General features: G+C 41.5%; 1 protein-coding gene across 2 annotated transcripts in view; it reads right to left on the bottom strand.

The window, feature by feature from the left end:
* Nucleotides 1–2,645: 2,645 nt before the first annotated feature.
* Nucleotides 2,646–21,079, bottom strand: part of LOC109881698 (synapsin-2) — a 194,520-nt gene continuing 176,086 nt past the window's right edge. The window contains exons 12-14 of one of the 2 annotated variants that reach the window (XM_031825139.1): nucleotides 7,136–8,534; nucleotides 4,375–4,419; nucleotides 2,646–4,213 (exon numbers count right to left, since the gene is read on the bottom strand). In XM_031825139.1, coding sequence (XP_031680999.1) covers nucleotides 4,057–4,213; nucleotides 4,375–4,419; nucleotides 7,136–8,534 — 1,601 coding nt within the window. In that variant the 3' untranslated portion in view covers nucleotides 2,646–4,056. The remainder of the gene's footprint in view (nucleotides 4,214–4,374; nucleotides 4,420–7,135; nucleotides 8,535–21,079) is intronic. The other variant, XM_031825523.1, reaches the window with a different exon arrangement.

Genomic DNA, 21,079 nt, shown 5'->3' on the forward strand with positions numbered 1-21,079 from the left:
TTGATTTGTCAGAGGACAAACCGTCCACAGAGACAAACTGATATCTTTCCGACAGATAAGATCTAAACCACGCCAGAACATGTCCGTATAGACCAATTAGGGTTTGCAATCTCTCCAAAAGAATGTGGTGCTCGATGGTGTCAAATGCAGCACTAAGGTCTAGGAGCACGAGGACAGATGCAGAGCCTTGGTCTGACACCATTAAAAGGTAATTTACCAACTTCACGAGTGCAGTCTCAGTGCTATGATGGGGTCTAAACCAGACTGAACGGTTTCGTATACAATGTGTGTCTTCAGGAAGGCAGCTTTTTCTAAAATCTTTGTGAGGAATGGGAGATTCGATATAGGCCGTTAGTTTATTACATTTTACGGGTCAAGGTTTGGCTTTTTCAAGAGAGGCTTTATTACTGCCACTTTTAGTGAGTTTGGTACACATCAGGTGGATAGGGAGCCATTTATTATGTTCAACATAGGGGGGCCAAGCACAGGAAACAGCTATTTCAGTAGTTTAATTGGAAAAGGGTCCAGCTTGAAGGTTTAGAGGCCATGACTATTTTTATGAATGTGTCAAGAGACATAGGATTAAAAAACTTTAGTGAGTCCATTGATTCTAGGTCCTGGCAGTGTTGTGCAGACTCAGGACAACGGAACAATGCCACTTTATATAATGTTTAAATACTCTACATTACTCATCTCATATGTATATACTGTACTCTATACCATCTACTGCATCTTGCCTATGCCATTCGGCCATCGCTCATCCATATATTTATATGGACATATTTTTATTCATTCCTTACACTTGTGTGTATAAGATAGTTGTTGTGAAATTGTTAGCTTACTTGTTAGATGGTCGGAACTACAAGCACAAGCATTTCGCTACACTCACATCAACATCTGCTAACTATGTGTATGTGACCAATACAATTTGATTTGATTTGTGCAGACTCAGGACAACGGAACTTTGGAGAAATAGACAGATTCAAAGTGGAGTCAGTCATTTGGGTTTAGGGTTAGGGGTTAGGGTTAAGGGGTTAGGGGTTAGGTTAGGGGGGGTTAGGGTAGACAGATTCAAAGAGGAGTCAGTCATTTGGGTTAGGTTTAGGGTTAGGGGGGTTAGGGGGGTTGGGGTTAGGGGGGTTGGGGTTAGGGGGGTTGGGGTTACGGTTAGGGGTTAGCGTTATAGACAGGAGAAAGACAGATTCAAAGAGGAGAACCATCATTTGTTTTCTGATGATCATGATCTTTTCGTCAAAGAAGTTCATGAATTCATCACTGCTGAAGTGAAAGCCATCCTCTCTTGGGGAATGTTGCTTTTTAGTTAGCTTCGGCAACAGTATCAAAAATACATTTTGGATTTGTCTTATTCTCCTCAATTAAGTTGGAAAAATAGGTTGATCAAGCAGCAGTGAGGGCTCTTCAAATCAAATTGTATTGGTCACATACACATGGTTAGCAGATGTTAATGCGAGTGTAGCGATACGCTTGTGCTTCTGGTTCCGACAATGCAGTAATATCTAACAAGTAATCTAACAATTCCCCAACAACTACCTAATACACACAAATCTAAAGGGGTGAATGAGAATATGTATATATAAATATATGGATGAGCGATGGCCGAAAAGCATAGGCAAGGTGCAATAGATGGTATAAAATACAGTATATACATATATGAGTAATGTAAAATATGTAAACATTATTCAAGTGGCATTATTTAAAGTGGCATTGTTTAAAGTGACAGGTGATCCAGTTATTAAAGTGGCCAGTGATTGGGTCTCAATGTAGGTAGCAGCCTCTCTGAGTTAGTGATTGCTGTTTAGCAGTCTAATGGCCTTGAGATAGAAGCTGTTTTTCAGTCTCTCGGTCCCAGTGATGGTTGTTGTCCTTGATCATCTTTTTGGCCTTCCTGTGACATGGGGTGCTGTAGGTGTCATGGAGGGAAGGTAGTTTGCCCCTGGTGCTGCGTTGTGCAGACCGCACCACCCTCTGGAGAGCCTTACCAGGCTGCAATACAGACCGACAGGATGCTCCCGATTGTGCATCTGTAAAAGTTTGCCAGGGTTTTGGGTGACAAGCCAAATTTCTTCAGCCTCAGGGGAGAATAGGGGGGATGAATGAGCCAATTGTAAGCTGGGGATGATTAGGTGGCCAGGATGGTATCAAGTCCAGTTTGGGAATTTAGCCAGGACATCGGAGTTAACAACCCTACTCTTACGATAAGTGCCATGGGATCTTTGGTGACCACAGAGTCAGGACACCTGTTTAACGTCCCATCCGAAAGAGATATCTACCACAATATATCAGTCATAGAGATATCTACCACAATATATCAGTCACAGAGATATCTACCACAATATATCAGTCGTAGAGATATCTACCACAATATATCAGTCATAGAGATATCTACCACAATATATCAGTCATAGAGATATCTACCACAATATATCAGTCGTAGAGATATCTACCACAATATATCAGTCATAGAGATATCTACCACAATATATCAGTCATAGAGATATCTACCACAATATATCACATTAATGGTCCCTTCCACCACCTTCTGGACAAAAAGAACAGCTGCATTTATCCATTTATAACAGAACAAGTTAGTCATTGTAAATGGAGGAGTCAGTAATACAGATACATTAGTGGAACGATTTACCACATCTTAATTTATTGACATTTATGTACAGGTAACATTACTATGGTACCAAGGATCACTGGGTCATATTGGTCATGCAAGGCAGTACTGCATACGGACAAATAAAACAGTACAGGAACCTACAATACATTATCAATGATTCATTATTACAACATAAACTCCTGGATGACTCACATACAGTAACGGTACAATATAACATTTACAAAGCATTAATTAAACAATATAACATGTTAGATGGCTGTTGATATAGTTGATATAAGCTGACAGGTTGGTAGAACTGCTGGACACCAAGGTGTATACAGGACAGATGATCTGAAACGTTATTGAAACTGACCGGTTCTGGTGTTGGCTTGACAACTTAAAGAGTGGTCGGATACCTTAAATGAAGGTCTGACACCTTAAAGGAGATGACTGACACCTTAAAGGAGAGGACAGACTGAGAAAAAGAGAGGTCTTGCACCATAAAAGAGAGGTCTAACCAAGTTAAAGGATAGGTCTGACTGATTAAATAGAGGTTTGACAGATTAAAGGAGGGGTCTGATTGATTAAAGGAGAGGTCTGACTGATTAAAGGAGAGGTCTGACTGACTAAAGGAGGGGTCTGATTGATTAAAGGAGGGGTCTAACCAAGTTAAAGGAGTGGTCTGACTGATTAAATAGAGGTTTGACAGATTAAAGGAGGGGTCTGATTGATTAAAGGAGAAGTCTGACTGACTAAAGGATGGGTCTGACTGATTAAAGGAGGGGTCTGACACCTTATAGGAGAGGTCTGACTGACTAAAGGAGGGGTCTGACTGATTAAAGGAGGGGTCTGACACCTTAAAGGAGAGGTTTGACTGATTAAAGGAGAGGTATACTTGTATGTATGAGTGACTGTGGTCAACAGCTACAACAGAGGTATTATTATTGAACAACTGTTAATGATGAAGAACGTACTGCAGATATCTGTACTACACAGGAAGTACATATGGTGATACAGGAGTCAGGGGTCACCACTCACAGTCACGAATCTGTAATAAAACACATCATCACATTAAGGCTACAACATCTAGAGGCGATGGGTAACATCAACTCAACACAAACATCCATTCTGCTCCACAACACCTACTGATGGAGCCGTCATCTTCATGCATTAGACCGTCATATATATCTCCTCCTCCTCACATTCTGACCGAGGGCCAAGCTTCACGCAGGTAGCTAGCTACCAGGTAGTTACAGGTAGCTGGCACTTTGACATCATCACACTCAACTTGCCAATTGAGTCCTCAGAGACACAGAGAGGCAGGGGATGGAGGCGGGACTTGGGAGTTACACAGTTACACACAGTTAATCTCAGACTGGGTCACGTTTATGTCAATGAAGTCATCTGCCAATCCTAGAGCATGTGGGAGAGGACTAATCGGAGAATAGGCTGGCAAAGGACTTGCGGATGTTCCGGATGGTCTCGGCCTTGGCTTCGTCCTCTCCACCCGCCGAGGAGCTGGTCGAGCTGGAGCGGAAGAACGACGCATCTCCCAAAGCGCTGAAGGCATTGGTCAGGGACTGGGACTTACTGAAACAGACAGAGACATACCGTTAACCCTAACAATAACTCCTAACCTTAAATCCTAATCTGGCCAGGGACTGGTATTTACTGGAGAGACAGAGACATCACATTAAACCTGACTTTAAACCCTTACACAAAAGCTAACCTGGTCAGAGACTGGGACTTACCGCAGAGACATCATATTAAACCTTTGAATGGAAACACTTTGAAATCTGTGGAAATGTGAAATGAATGTAGGAGAATAAAACACATTAGATCTGGTAAAAGATCATGAAAACAAAAAAACATGAGTTTTCTATTATAATTATTTTCATCATCTTTGAAATGCAAGAGAAAGGCCATAATATAATACTGCAGTTTTGCGCAATTTAGCGGGGTGTGTGCATAGTTTCACAGTATTTTGCATCAAGTCTGCCCAAATGTGCCGAATTTGTCAATTGATACATTTTCAACTACAAAACTACAGAGAGCATACAAGAATCCTATGGTAATACAACATTTAACTCCCAGGAATGTCATACATGATGGATCATTAGCTGGATCATTAGCTTATACACTAACGTTCACACATCTACAGTTGAAGTCGGAAGTTTACATACACCTTAGTCAAACACATTTAAACTCAGTTTTTCACAATTCCTGACATTTAATCAGAGTAAAAATTCCCTGTTTTAGTTAGTTTAGTTAGATCACCACTTTATTTTAAGAATGTGAAATATCAGAATAATAGTAGAGAGAATGATATATTTCAGCTTTTACTTATTTCATCACATTTCCAGTGGGTCAGAAGTTTACATACACTCAATTTGTATTTGGTGCATTGCCTTTAAATTGTTTAACTTGGGTCAAACGTTTCAGGTAGCCCTCAACAAGCTTCCCACAATAAGTTGGGTGAATTTTGGCCCATTCCTCCTGACAGAGCTGGTGTAACTGAGTCAGGTTTGTAGGCCTCCTTGCTCTCATTCGCTTTTTCAGTTCTGCCCACAAATGTTCTATAGGATTGAGGTCAGGGATTTGTGATGGCCACTCCAATACCTTGCCTTTGTTGTCCTTAAGCCATTTTGCACAACTTTGGAAGCATGCTTGGGGTCATTGTCCATTTGGAAGACCCATTTGCGACCAAGCTTTAACTTCCTGACTGATGTCTTGAGATGTTGTTTCAATATATCCACATAATTTTCCGTCCTCATGATGCCATCTATTTTTTGAAGTGCACCAGTCCCTCCTGCAGCAAAGCACCCCACAACATGATGCTGCCACCCCCGTGCTTCACAGTTGGGATGGTGTTCTTCGGCTTGCAAGCCTCCCTCTTTTTCATTCTAACATAACAGTGGTCATTATGGCCAAACAGTTTTATTTTTGTTTCATCAAACCAGAGGACATTTCTCCTTTGTCCCCATGTGCAGTTGCAAACTGTAGTCTGACTTTTTATGGCGGTTTTGGAGCAGTGGCTTCTTCCTTCCTGAGCGGCCTTTCAGGTTATGTCGATATAGGACGGCTGCGTACTATTGTTTTCTACACCTGCATTGCTTGCTGTTTGGGGTTTTAGGCTGGGTTTCTGTACAGCACTTTGAGATATCAGCTGATGTACGAAGGGCTATATAAATAAATTTGATTTGATTTGATGAACGTGGTGAGTTCAGGCGTTTTAAAATTGCTCCCAAGGATGAACCAGACTTGTCTTTTCTGAGGTCTTGGCTGATTTCTTTTTATTTTCCCAAGAGGCACTGAGTTTGGTGGTAGGCCTTTAAATACATCCACAGGTACACCTCCAATTGACTCAATTATGTAAATCAGAAGCTTCTAAAGCCATGACATCATTTTCTGGAATTTTCTAAGCTGTTTAAAGGCACAGTCAACTTAGTGTATGTAAACTTCTGACCCACTGGAATTGTGATACAGTGAATTATAAGTTAAATAATCTGTCTGTAAACAATTGTTGGAAAAATTACTTGTGTCATGCACAAAGTAGATGTCCTAACCGACTTGCCAAAACTATAGTTATTATCAAGAAATTTGTGGAGTGGTTGAAAAACGAGTTTGAGTCCAACCTAAGTGTATGAGTCCAACCTAAGTGTATGTAAACTTCCGACTTCAACTATAGATGGCTAGGCAGGGTGGTTGTGGAGCCAGAGACAGCAGGGGTTCAAACTGTAGAACCCAGTTCCTACATTTGAAAATAAAAATAGATTTTATCAACAAAACTATGCTACATTTTATTTCTGGGACCCTCAAGATGACAAATCAGAGCAAGATTACTGAATATAAGTACATTATTTACCTTCAGACGTGGGTGAATGTATCAAACCAGTTGCCGTGATTAAAGTGTTTTGTTGTTTTGCACTCTCCTCAAACAATAGTATGGTATGTTTTCACTGTAATAGCTACTGTTAATTGGACACTGAAGTTAGATTAACAAGAATTGAAGCTTTCTGCCAATATAAGATAAGCCTGGAAAGTTTGTTGTTACAACGTCATTCTAGTCACATTAGCGCACGTTAGCAACAACCGTCCCAGTATAGGGACATCGATCCCATAGAGGACCCTAAAGCTAACCTGGCCAGGGACTGAGATTTACTGCTGAGACAGAGACATCACGTTAAACCTGACCTTAAACCCTAACCCTAAAGTTAACCTGGTTAGGGACTGGGATTTACTGCAGAGACATCACATTATACCTGACCTTGAACCCTAACCCTAAAGCTAACCTGGTCAGGGGCTTACTGCAGAGACAGAGACATCACATTAATCCTGACCGTAAACCCTAAAGCTAACCTGGTCAGGGACTTACTGCAGAGACATCACATTAAACCTGACCTTAAATCTAGCCCTAAAGCTTACTAGAACAAACACACAGTACATCAGGGTCACCATTTTCATCATTTTCACCATTTCACCATTTTTGTTTAATGTAGCTAAAGCTCTTACTTCAGCAGTGGATGGCCCTTGGGTGCTGGCGGTTCTTCAACCAGAGGTTCAGCTTTAGCTGATTCTGGGGCTGGGGCTGAGACTGGTAGTGGGGATGAGGCTGAGACTGGGGCTGGAAATGAGGCTGAGACTGGAGCTGGGGATGAGGCTGAGACTGGAGCTGGGGATGAGGCTGAGACTGGAGCTGGGGATGAGGCTGAGACTGGGGATGAGGCTGAGACTGGGGATGAGAATGGGGATGGGAATGAGGCTGAAACTGAGACTAGAGTAGGCTCTGGAGCAGGCTCAGGGGCCATGGCAGTGCCAGTGGAGGACATGGGCATCATAATAGGGGTAGGGTCTGGGTGAAAGTCTGGGGAAAGGACCGTTGGTGGCTGAGCTTTAGCTGGAGACTGGGGCAAGAAAGGGGACTGCACCCTCCCAGGGGACCTCTTTGGGGACAGGGACTGGCCTGGCGCTCTGGATGAAAACACAGCATCAGGACTGGGCTTCAGGCCAAGGGGTGGAAGGGGGGTCTGGGGTTTGGGCTGGATCAGGGGCTTGGAGTTGCGGCGTACAGGAGGTATAGGCTTGGGCTTGGGAGGCAGAGGGGGCAGCTCTGCTGGCTTTCCTGGGGGAGGGGCTGCTGATGGAGACACCTGAGGCTGGGGCTTGGGCTGCTGTGTAGTGGGGGCAGGGGTTGGGTGTGAGGCAGGGGGTGGAACTGGGGGTGAGACAGGAGAAGGGGTCGGGGATAGGACTGGGAGTAAGGCGGGTGCTAGGCTGGAGGTTGGAGCTGAGACAGGGGCAGCAGCTGGGGCTGGGGGTGAGACAGGGGCAGGGACTGAGACAGGGGCCAGGATTGGGGATAGGACTGGGGCTGAGACACAGGCTGGGGCTGGAGCTGGTGCTGGTGCTGGTGCTGGGGGTGAGACAGGAGCAGGGACTGAGACAGTGGCCAGGTTTGGGGATAGGACTGGGGCTGAGACACGGGCTGGAGCTGGTGCTGGGGGTGAGACAGGAGCAGGGACTGATACAGTGGCCAGGTTTGGGGATAGGACTGGGGTTGAGACATGGGCTGGGGCAAGGGCTGGAGCTGGAGCTGGATCTGGAGCCAGCTTTTGCACCGGGGAAGGGATAGGCTTTGGTACTTGAGCAGAGGTCGTCTTTACCACCGCAGGAGGGGGTGGCTTTGGTGGAGGGGAAGAGGATTGCTTTTGCACTGGGGCAGGGGCTGGCCTAGAGACTGAAGCAGAGGATGGTTTTGCCACTGGAGTGGAGGCTTGCTTTTGAATGGGGATGGTGGCCGCTCTTAAAACTAGAGGGGGGGCTGGCTTTGGCGGAGGGGACACCTTGGGGGCCAACTCTGCTGGAGGCTCCACACTCTGTGGCTGAGTGAGCTGGGCCTGCACGGCACCCCCTAAATGTAGGGCACAGAACAGTATCATGTTATAATACATACTGGAAAATACAATAAAAAACACAAAATAAAGAAAAACCCTAACAAAAACCACAAAGCTTTTGTTTAAAATCTTTCTAAATCAAGTGTATGGAGACAGACAGGCAGACAGACAGGCAGACATCACTGGTCTCAGCAAGGGAATAGAGTCAATGTGTTGGAGGGTTAGAGGCTGAAGGTTGTGGTCTGGTTGCTTGTGACTCAAATAAGACTTAAAGACATAATTAAAACATCATTTACACCAACATATGCATGAAAAAACATAATGTGGTTTTATGCAGGGAGATGTGGGATAGTGTGTTGAATATCGTATATGTAACCTCTTCTATATGTTGTATTCTATGTAGTTCTATATGTAGTAGATTATATCTTTATACATTCCATATGTAGTATACTCATATAAAAAGTATTGCAGCTACAGGTTCTAAAGTGAATGAGAGCATCAACTGGAAGCCAGTAGAGTGTACGAGGAGCAGGGTGACATGGGAGAACTTGGGGAGGTTGAACAGACATACTGTAATATTCAAATTTATGTCTGCAATGTATAAACACAAGCAGAGAATCAAACTATAATTCATCTGAAAATATGCCTCATCAACTGAGATGAAGGAGCAGAGCATAATATATGGTCTACATTACTGTACTATGTATTACTGTACAATGTATTACTCTACTATGTATTACTCTACTATGTATTACTGCACTATGTATTACTCTACTATGTATTACTGCACTGTGTTACTGTATGTATTACTCTACTATGTATTACTCTATGTATTACTGTACTATATTTTACTATATGTATTACTGTACAATGTATTACTGCACAATGTATTACTGTACAATGTATTACTGTACAATGTATTACTGTACAATGTATTACTGTACAATGTATTACTGTACAATGTATTACTGTACAATGTATTACTGTACTATGTATTACTGTACAATGTATTACTGTACTATGTATTACTGTACAATGTATTACTGTACAATGTATTACTGTACTATGTATTACTGTACAATGTATTACTGCACTATGTATTACTGTACAATGTATTACTGCACTATGTTACTGTATGTATTACTGTACAATGTATTACTGCACTATGTATTACTGTACAATGTATTACTGCACTATGTATTACTGTACAATGTATTACTGCACTATGTATTACTGCACTATGTATTACTGTACTATGTATTACTGCACTATGTATTACTGTACAATGTATTACTGCACTGTGTTACTGTATGTATTACTGTACAATGTATTACTGTACAATGTATTACTGCACTGTGTTACTGTATGTATTACTGTACAATGTATTACTCTACAATGTATTACTCTACAATGTATTACTGCACAATGTATTACTGCACAATGTATTACTGCACTATGTATTACTGCACAATGTATTACTGCACTATGTATTACTGTACAATGTATTACTGCACTATGTATTACTGTACAATGTATTACTGCACTATGTATTACTGTACAATGTATTACTGCACTATGTATTACTGTACAATGTATTACTGCACTATGTATTACTGTACTATGTATTACTCTATGTATTACTGCACAATGTATTACTGCACTATGTATTACTGCACTATGTATTACTGCACTATGTATTACTGTACAATGTATTACTGCACTATGTATTACTGTACTATGTATTACTGCACTATGTATTACTGCACAATGTATTACTGCACTATGTATTACTGCACAATGTATTACTGCACAATGTATTACTGCACTATGTATTACTCTACTATGTATTACTGCACTGTGTTACTGTATGTATTACTCTACTATGTATTACTCTATGTACTACTGTATGTATCACTATACTATGTATTACTGTACAATGTATTACTGCACTATGTATTACTCTATGTATTACTGCACTGTGTTACTGTATGTATTACTCTACTATGTATTACTCTATGTATTACTGTACTATATTTTACTATATGTATTACTCTACTATGTATTACTGTATGTAATACTCTACTATGTATTACTGTATGTAATACTCTACTATGTATTACTGTATGTAATACTCTACTATGTATTACTGTACGTATCACTATACTATGTATTACTGTACGTATCACTATACTATGTATTACTGTACGTATCACTATACTATGTATTACTGTACGTATCACTATACTATGTATCACTGTACTATGTATTACTGTATGTATCACTATACTATGTATTACTGTATGTATCACTATACTATGTATTACTGTACTATGTATTACTGTATGTATCACTATACTATGTATTACTGTATGTATCACTGTACTATGTATTACTGTATGTATCACTAAATCAAATCAAATCAAATTTATTTATATAGCCCTTCGTACATCAGCTGATATCTCAAAGTGCTGTACAGAAACCCAGCCTAAAACCCCAAACAGCAAGCAATGCAGGTGGAGAAGCACTATACTATGTATTACTGTATGTATCACTATACTATGTATCACTGTACTATGTATTACTGTATGTATCACTATACTATGTATTACTGTACTATGTATTACTGTATGTATCACTATACTATGTATTACTGTATGTATCACTGTACTATGTATTACTGTATGTATCACTGTACTATGTATTACTGTATGTATCACTATACTATGTATTACTGTACTATGTATTACTGTATGTATCACTATACTATGTATTACTGTATGTATCACTATACTATGTATTACTGTATGTATCACTATACTATGTATTACTGTATGTATCACTATACTATGTATTACTGTATGTATCACTGTACTATGTATTACTGTATGTATCACTGTACTATGTATTACTGTATGTATCACTGTACTATGTATTACTGTATGTATCACCAAATCAAATCAAATTTATTTATATAGCCCTTCGTACATCAGCTGTGTATCACTGTATGTATCACTGTACTATGTATTACTGTATGTATCACTATACTATGTATCACTGTATGTATCACTATACTATGTATTGCTGTATGTATTACTATACTATGTATTACTGCACTAAGTGTTATTATATGTAGTACTGTACCATGTATTTATGTACTATGTGTTACTGTACTTTGTATTACTGTGCTATATATTAAAGCATGTATTACTCTACTATGTATTACTGTAAAATGTATTACTGTACTATGAATTACAGTACTATGTATTACCCTAACATGTATTTCTGTATGTATTACTAAGCATTACTGTACATTGTATGTGTGTGTAACTTTACTCTGTATTACTATTTGTTTTACTATCATTTGTATTACTGCACTGTGTTATTATATGTATTACTGTACTATGTATTTATGTACTATAAATACTATGAATTACTGCACTATGTATTACTGCACTGTGTTACTGTACTATGTATTAATGTACTATGAATTACGTATGTATTACTGTATGTATTACTGCACTATATATTAAAGTATGTATTACTCTACTATGTATTACTGTAAAATGTATTACTGTAAAATGTATTACAGTACTATGTATTACCCTAACATGTATTTCTGTATGCATTACTGCACTAAGAATTACTGTACAATGTATTTCTGTATGTGTAACTTTACTATGTATTACTATTTGTTTTGCTCTACTATGTATTACAATATGTATTACTGACTATGTATTACTGTACTATGAATTAGACTTTTGGAGGATGGCCTGGTGTCAAGAAGGGCAGCAAAGTAGCCACTTCTCTCCAGGAAAAACATCAGGGACAGGCTGATATTCTGCAAAAGGTACAGGGATTGGACTGCTGAGGACTGGGGTAAAGTCATTTTCTCTGATGAATCCCCTTTTCGATTGTTAGGGGAATCCGTAAAAAAGCTTGTCCGGAGAAGACAAGGTGAGCGCTACCATCAGTCCTGTGTCATGGCAACAGTAAAGCATCCTGAGACCATGTGTGAGTTGCTTCTCAAGGGAGTGGGCTCACTCACAGTTTTGCCTAAGAACACAGCCATGAATAAAGAATGGTACCAACACATCCTCCGAGAGCAACTTCTCCCAACCGTCCCAGGAACAGTTTGGTGACGAACAATGCCTTTTCCAGCATGATGGAGCACCTTGCCATAAGGCAAAAGTGATAACTAAGTGGCTCGGGGAACAAAACATTGATATTTTGGGTCCATGGCCAGGAAACTAAACCTTAATCTAAACCTAAACCTTAACCTTAAATCTTAATCCCATTGAGAACTTGTGGTCAATCCTCAAGAGGCGGGTGGACAAACAAAACCCCACAAATTCTGACAAAGTCCAAGCATTGATTATGCAAGACTGGGCTGCCATCAGTCAGGATGTGGCCCAGAAGTTAATTGACAGCATGCCAGGGCGGATTGCAGTGGCCTTGAAAAAGAAGGGTCAACACTACAAATATTGCATCAACTTCATGTAATTGTCAATAATAGCCTTTGACACTTATGAAAAGCTTGTGATTATACTTCAGTATTCCATAGTAACATCTGACAAAAATATCTAGACACTGCAGCAAACTTTGTGGAAATGAATATTTGTGTCATTCTCAATACTTTTGGCCACGACTGTATGTTTTACTGTACTATGTACTGCTGTATGTGGTAATGTAATATGTATTGTTGTACTATGCATGACTGTACGTATTACAATAATATGTATTATTGTATATATTACTGTACTATGAATTAACGTATGTACTAAGGTACCATGTATTACCATACTATGTTAAACTGTATTTATTATTGTACTATTACTAGTAGTATGTATTAATGTTTGTATTACTTTATGTAGTACTATGTATGTATTACTCTACTGTGTATTACTGTATTACTTTACTATGTATTAATGTATGTATTACTCTACTATGTGTTACTGTATGTATTACTATAGTGTGTATTACTCTACTATGTATTACTACAGTATGAATTACTGTATGTATTACTGTTTGCTTTACTGTATTATGTATTACTGTAAGAATTATTGTACTACTTATTATTGTATGTATTTCTCTACTATTCATTTCTGTACAAAATGTTAATTTATGTATTACTGTACTGTATTACTGTATTTATTATACTTTTTTTTACTGTACTATATATTACTGTATGTATTACTGTAGTATCTATTACTTTATGTCTTACTTTACTACATATTACGGTACTATGTATTATTATATGTATTACTCTACTATGTTTAACTGTACTATGTATTACTTTATATATACATGTACTATGTATTACTGTATGTATTACTGTACTATGTGTTACAGTACAATGTATTGTTGTATGTACTACTGTACTATGTATTATTTTGTGTTTAACTTTCTTTTTTTCTTTTCTTATTTCACCTTTATTTAACCAGGTAGGCTAGTTGAGAACAAGTTCTCATTTACAACTGCGACCTGGCCAAGATAAAGCATAGCAGTGTGAACAGACAACACAGAGTTACACATGGAGTAAACAATTAACAAGTCAATAACACATGTAGAAAAAAAGAGTCTATATACATTGTGTGCAAAAGGCATGAGGAGGTAGGCGAATAATTACAATTTTGCAGATTAACACTGGAGTGATAAATGATCAGATGGTCATGTACAGGTAGAGATATTGGTGTGCAAAAGAGCAGAAATGTAAATAAATATAAACAGTATGGGGATGAGGTAGGTCAAATTGGGTGGGCTATTTACCGATAGACTATGTACAGCTGCAGCGATCGGTTAGCTGCTCAGATAGCAGATGTTTGAAGTTGGTGAGGGAGATAAAAGTCTCCAACTTCAGTGATTTTTGCAATTCGTTCCAGTCACAGGCAGCGAGAACTGGAACGAAAGGCGGCCAAATGAGGTGTTGGCTTTAGGGATGATCAGTGAGATACACCTGCTGGAGCGCGTGCTACGGGTGGGTGTTGCCATCGTGACCAGTGAACTGAGATAAGGCGGAGCTTTACCTAGCATGGACTTGTAGATGACCTGGAGCCAGTGGGTCTGGCGACGAATTTGTAGCGAGGGCCTGCCGACTAGAGCATACAGGTCGCAATGGTGGGTGGTATGAGGTGCCGATCCTTGAAGTCGGTAGGATAGTCAGTTTTACTAGGGTAAGTTTGGCGGCGTGAGTGAAGGAGGCTTTGTTGCGGAATAGAAAGCCGACTAGATTTGATTTTAGATTGGAGATGTTTGATATGAGTCTGGAAGGAGAGTTTACAGTCTAGCCAGACACCTAGGTACTTATAGATGTCCACATATTCTAGGTCGGAACCATCCAGGGTGGTGATGCTAGTCGGGCGTGCGGGTGCAGGCAGCGAACGGTTGAAAAGCATGCATTTGGTTTTACTAGCGTTTAAGAGCAGTTGGAGGCCACGGAATGAGTGTTGTATGGCATTGAAGCTCATTTGGAGGTTAGATAGCACAGTGTCCAAGGACGGGCCAGAAGTATACAGAATGGTGTCGTCTGCGTAGAGGTAGATCAGGGAATCGCCCGCAGCAAGAGCAACATCATTGATATATACAGAGAAGAGAGTCGGCCCGAGAATTGAACCCTGTGGCACCCCCATAGAGACTGCCAGAGGACCGGACAGCATGCCCTCCGATTTGACACACTGAACTCTGTCTGCAAATTAGTTGGTGAACCAGGCAAGGCAGTCATCAGAAACACAGAGGCTACTGAGTCTGCCGATAAGAATATGGTGATTGACAGAGTCGAAAGCCTTGGCAAGGCCGATGAAGACGGCTGCACAGTACTGTCTTTTATCGATGGCGGTTATGATATCGTTTAGTACCTTGAGCGTGGCTGAGATGCACCCGTGACCGGCTCGGAAACCAGATTACACAGCGGAGAAGGTACGGTGGGATTCGAGATGGTCAGTGACCTGTTTGTTGACTTGGCTTTCGAAGACCTTAGATAGGCAGGGCAGGATAGATATAGGTCTGTAACAGTTTGGGCCCAGGGTGTCTCCCCCTTTGAAGAGGGGGATGACTGCGGCAGCTTTCCAATCCTTGGGGATCTCAGACGATATGAAAGAGAGGTTGAACATTCTGGTAATAGGGGTTGTGACAATGGCGGCGGATAGTTTCAGAAATAGAGGGTCCAGATTGTCAAGCCCAGCTGATTTGTACGGGTCCAGGTTTTGCAGCTCTTTCAGAACATCTGCTATCTGGATCTGGGTAAAGGAGAACCTGGAGAGGCTTGGGCGAGTAGCTGCGGGGGGGCGGAGCTGTTGGCCGAGGTTGGAGTAGCCAGGAGGAAGGCATGGCCAGCCGTTGTACTGTACTATGTATTACTGCACTATGTACACTACCAGTAAAAAGTTACCACATTGTAGAATAATAGTGAAGACTTCAAAACTATGAAATAACACATATGGAATCATGTAGCAACCAAAAAAGTGTTACTTCAAACAGCCACCCTTTGCCTTGATGACAGCTTTGCACACTCTTGGCATTCTCTCAACCAGCTTCATGAGATAGTCATCTGGAATGCATTTAAATTTTTAACAGGTGTGCCTTCATAAAAGTACATTTGTGGAATTATGGCAAGAACAGCTCAAATAAGCAAAGAGAAACGACAGTCCGTCATTACTTTAAGACATGTAGATAAGCATGATCCATATAAGAGATTTTATTTTTAAATTTTATTTAACCTTTATTTAACTAGGCAAGTCAGTTAAGAACAAATTCTTATTTTCAATGACGGCCTAGGAACAGTGGGTTAACTGCCTGTTCAGGACAGAACGACAGATTTGTACCTTGTCAGCTCGGGGATTTGAACTTGCAACCTTCCGGTAAGAAAGGTAAGAAACTTAGCTTGGGCTTAGGCTAGATTGACAGATTGAATTGTGTATCTGAGAGTGGTGGAAATCCAGTTCAATTCTTGAAAGTGGTCAAATCTTTGATAAATAACCCCCCCCCCTCCCCCATTTGTGGTATTTTTGATAACCATTTATCCTCAGCTGGGGCCATCTGTTTGAAAGAATGGTTTCTGAAAATACCTCAAGTTCCACTAGGAAGTCCTTTATTCACCGCTAAAAAGATAGTTGAGAATAATGCCCCTCCACTCACTCTTTTTTCCATTTGAAACATTTAAATTGCAAAAAAGTTATGCAAAAAAATCCACAGGAGCTGATTCGCTTGATCTCTTTCTACTGCAGCTTTCTGCCCCCTCATTGTATAACCTTTGACCCACATTTTTTATTTAACTACTGATGCTATCCATGATCTGGAAGTTGGAACATATCCTCCCCTTTACAAAGTGGGGGTCCATCTGACCGAGATAACAACCATCCGATTTCTAAACTATCATGCATTGCAAAAATATTTGAAACACTGGCAAACTCTCAGCTAGGAACTTTTTAAACTTCAAATTATATTCTTAATGTGCACCAGTCTGGTTTTAGACCTGGACATAGCATTGTTTCAGCTGCTATGCTTGTCTTAAATGTAAGGCACAATGTGTGCATTCTGATGGTGTCAAATGAAGTTACCTCAATTTTAATAAAGGTGTCTTGGGACAACACTTCCGGCGCCGACAGAGATGGCCGCCTCGCTTCGCGTTCCTAGGAATATATGCAGTTTTTTGTTTTTTATGTGTTACTTCTTACATTGGTACCCCAGGTCATCTTAGGTTTCGTTACATACAGTCGAGAAGAACTACTGAATATAAGAGCAGCGTCAACTCACCATCAGCACGATCAAGAATATGACTTTCCCGGGGCGGGTCCTGTGTTCTGCCTTCCACCCAGGACAACGGAATGGATCCCAGCCTGCGACCCAAAACAACGAAGTCGTAAAAGAGGCAAACGAAGCGGTCTTCTGGTCAGGCTCCGGAGACGGGCACATCGTGCGCCACTCCCTAGCATACTACTCGCCAATGTCCAGTCTCTTGACAACAAGGTTGATGGAATCCGAGCAAGGGTAGCATTCCAGAGGGACATCAGGGACTGTAACATTCTTTGCTTCACGGAAACATGGCTCACTGGAGAGACGCTATCAGAGTCGGTGCAGCCAGCTGGTTTCTCCACGCATCGCGTGGACAGAAACAAACATCTTTCTGGTAAGAAGAGGGGCGGGGGCGTATGTTTTATGGTTAACGAGACGTGGTGTGGTCACAACAACATACAGGAACTCAAGTCCTTCTGTTCACCTGATTTAGAATTCCTCACAATCAAATGTTGACCGCATTATCTACCAAGGGAATTATCTTCGATTATAATCACAGCCATATATATTCCCCCCAAGCAGACACATCGATGGCTCTGAACAAACTTTATTTGACTCTTTGCAAACTGGAATCCACACATCCTGAGGCTGCATTCATTGTAGCTGGGGATTTTAACAAGGCTAATCTGAAAACAAGACTCCCTAAATTGTATCAGCATATCGATTGCGCAACCAGGGCTGGTAAAACCTTGGATCATTGCTATTCTAACTTCCGCGATGCATATAAGGCCCTCCCCCGCCCTCCATTCGGAAAAGCTGACCACGACTCCATTTTGTTGATCCCTGCCTACAGACAGAAGCTGTTCAACGCTGGTCCGACCAATCTGATTCCACGCTCCAAGACTGCTTCCATCACGTGGACTGGGATATGTTTCGTATTGCGTCAAACAACAATATTGACGAGAAGATGTCATTCCCATAGCAACGATTAAAACATTCCCAAACCAGAAACCATGGATTGATGGCAGCATTCGCGTGAAACTGAAAGCGCAAACCACTGCTTTTAAATCAGGGCAAGGTGACCGGAAACATGACCGAATACAAACAGTGTAGCTATTCCCTCCGCAAGGCAATCAAACAAGCTAAGCGTCAGTATAGAGACAAAGTAGAATCGCAATTCAACGGCTCAGACAAAAGAGGTATGTGGCAGGGTCTACAGTCAATCACGGATTACAAAAAGAAAACCAGCCCAGTCACGGACCAGGATGCCTTGCTCCCAGGCAGACTAAATAACTTTTTTGCCCGCTTTGAGGACAATACAGTGCCACTGACACGGCCTGCAACCAAAACATGTGGACTCTCCTTCACTGCAGCCGAGGTGAGTAAAACATTTAAACGTGTTAACCCTCGCAAGGCTGCAGGCCCAGACGGCATCCCCAGCCGCGCCCTCAGAGCATGCGCAGACCAGCTGGCGGGTGTGTTTACGGACATATTCAATCAGTCCCTATCCCAGTCTGCTGTTCCCACATGCTTCAAGAGGGCCACCATTGTTCCTGTTCCCAAGAAAGCTAAGGTAACTGAGCTAAACAACTACTGCCCCGTAGCACTCACTTCCGTCATCATGAAGTCCTTTGAGAGACTAGTCAAGGACCATATCACCTCCACCCTACCTGCCACCCTAGACCCACTCCAATTTGCTTACCGCCCAAATAGGTCCACAGACGATGCAATCTCAACCACACTGCACACTGCCCTAACCCATCTGGACAAGAGGAATACCTATGTGAGAATGCTGTTCATCGACTACAGCTCAGCATTTAACACCATAGTACCCTCCAAACTCGTCATCAAGCTCGAGACCCTGGGTCTCGACCCCGCCCTGTGCAACTGGGTACTGGACTTCCTGACGGGCCGCCCCCAGGTGGTGAGGGTAGGTAAGAACATCTCCACCTCGCTGATCCTCAACACTGGGGCCCCACAAGGGTGCGTTCTGAGCCCTCTCCTGTACTCCCTGTTCACCCACGACTGCGTGGCCACGCACGCCTCGAACTCAATCATCAAGTTTGCGGACGACACAACAGTGGTAGGCTTGATTTCCAAGAACGACGAGACGGCCTGCAGGGAGGAGGTGAGGGCCCTCGGAGTTTGGTGTCAGGAAAATAACCTCACACTCAACGTCAACAAAACTAAGGAGATGATTGTGGACTTCAGGAAACAGCAGAGGGAACACCCCCTATCCACATCGATGGAACAGTAGTGGAGAGGGTAGTAAGTTTTAAGTTCCTCGGCGTACACATCACAGACAAACTGAATTGGTCCACCCACACAGACAGCATCGTGAAGAAGGCACAGCAGCGCCTCTTCAACCTCAGGAGGCTGAAGAAATTCGGCTTGTCACCAGAAGCACTCACAAACTTCTACAGATGCACAATCGAGAGCATCCTGTCGGGCTGTATCACCGCCTGGTACGGCAACTGCTCCGCCCACAACCATAAGGCTCTCCAGAGGGTAGTGAGATCTGCACAACGCATCACCGGGGGCAAACTACCTGCCCTCCATGACACCTACACCACCCGAAAGATCATCAAGGACAACAACCACCCGAGCCACTGCCTGTTCACCCCACTATCATCCAGAAGGCGAGGTCAGTACAGGTGCATCAAAGCTGGGACCGAGAAACAGCTTCTATCTCAAGGCCATCAGACTGTTAAACAGCCACCACTAACATTGAGTGGCTGCTGCCAACACACTGACTCAACTCCAGCCACTTTAATAATAGGAATTGATGGGAATTGATGTAAAAATATATCACTAGCCACTTTAAACAATGCTACTTAATATAATGCTTACATACCCTACATTATTTATCTCATATGTATACATATATACTGTACTCTATATCATCTACTACATCTTTATGTAATACATGTATCACTAGCCACTATAAACTATGCCACTTTGTTTACATACTCATCTCATATGTATATACTGTACTCGATACCATCTACTGCATCTTGCCTATGCCGCTCTGTACCATCACTCATTCATATATCTTTATGTACATATTCTTTATCCCTTTACACTTGTGTGTATAAGGTAGTAGTTTTGGAATTGTTAGCTAGATTGCTCATTGGTTATTACTGCATTGTCGGAACTAGAAGCACAAGCATTTCGCTACACTCGCATTAACATCTGCTAACCATGTGTATGTGACAAATAACATTTGATTTGATTTGATTTGCAGGGATCGATTTTGGGACCTGTCCTCTTTACTAATTAGGAAAATAATGTCAGTCTATCTGCAAAAACCTGTAACATTCATCTGTATGCAGATTACACTGCTATGTACGCTATTGCCCTTATCGCTGACCAGGCTACTTTGGGGCTGAAATCGGATTTTGTTGCCTTGCAGAAAATCCTGGTTGATTTAAAATTGGTACTTAATGCAGGAAAAACTAAATGTACGTTGTTTTCTAATTCTCATAGAAATATTTCAGATGGCTTAAACATTTATGGCTCTTTCTTTACTTTGCTTATAATCCCCATGGGGACATTTTGTTGCAGTAACATGTACATGTTTAAAGTGGCGTTTTAATACAGTAGACAACAAATTGACAATACAAAATTCATAACAGTTACATACAGTATACAGTGCACTTTTGCGTGCGTCCTCCGACACACGACCCTGCCAAGCCGCACTACTTCTTTACACACTCCTCACTTAAACTGCAAGCCAGCTTACCAATGTGTCGCAGGAAACACGTACACCTGGTGACCGAAGTCAGCTTGCATGCGTCTGGCCCGCAAGGAGTCGCTAGAGCCCGACGGGACAAGG

This window comes from Oncorhynchus kisutch, linkage group LG1 (genome assembly GCF_002021735.2).
Source record: "Oncorhynchus kisutch isolate 150728-3 linkage group LG1, Okis_V2, whole genome shotgun sequence".
Classification (NCBI taxonomy): Eukaryota; Metazoa; Chordata; class Actinopteri; order Salmoniformes; family Salmonidae; genus Oncorhynchus; species Oncorhynchus kisutch.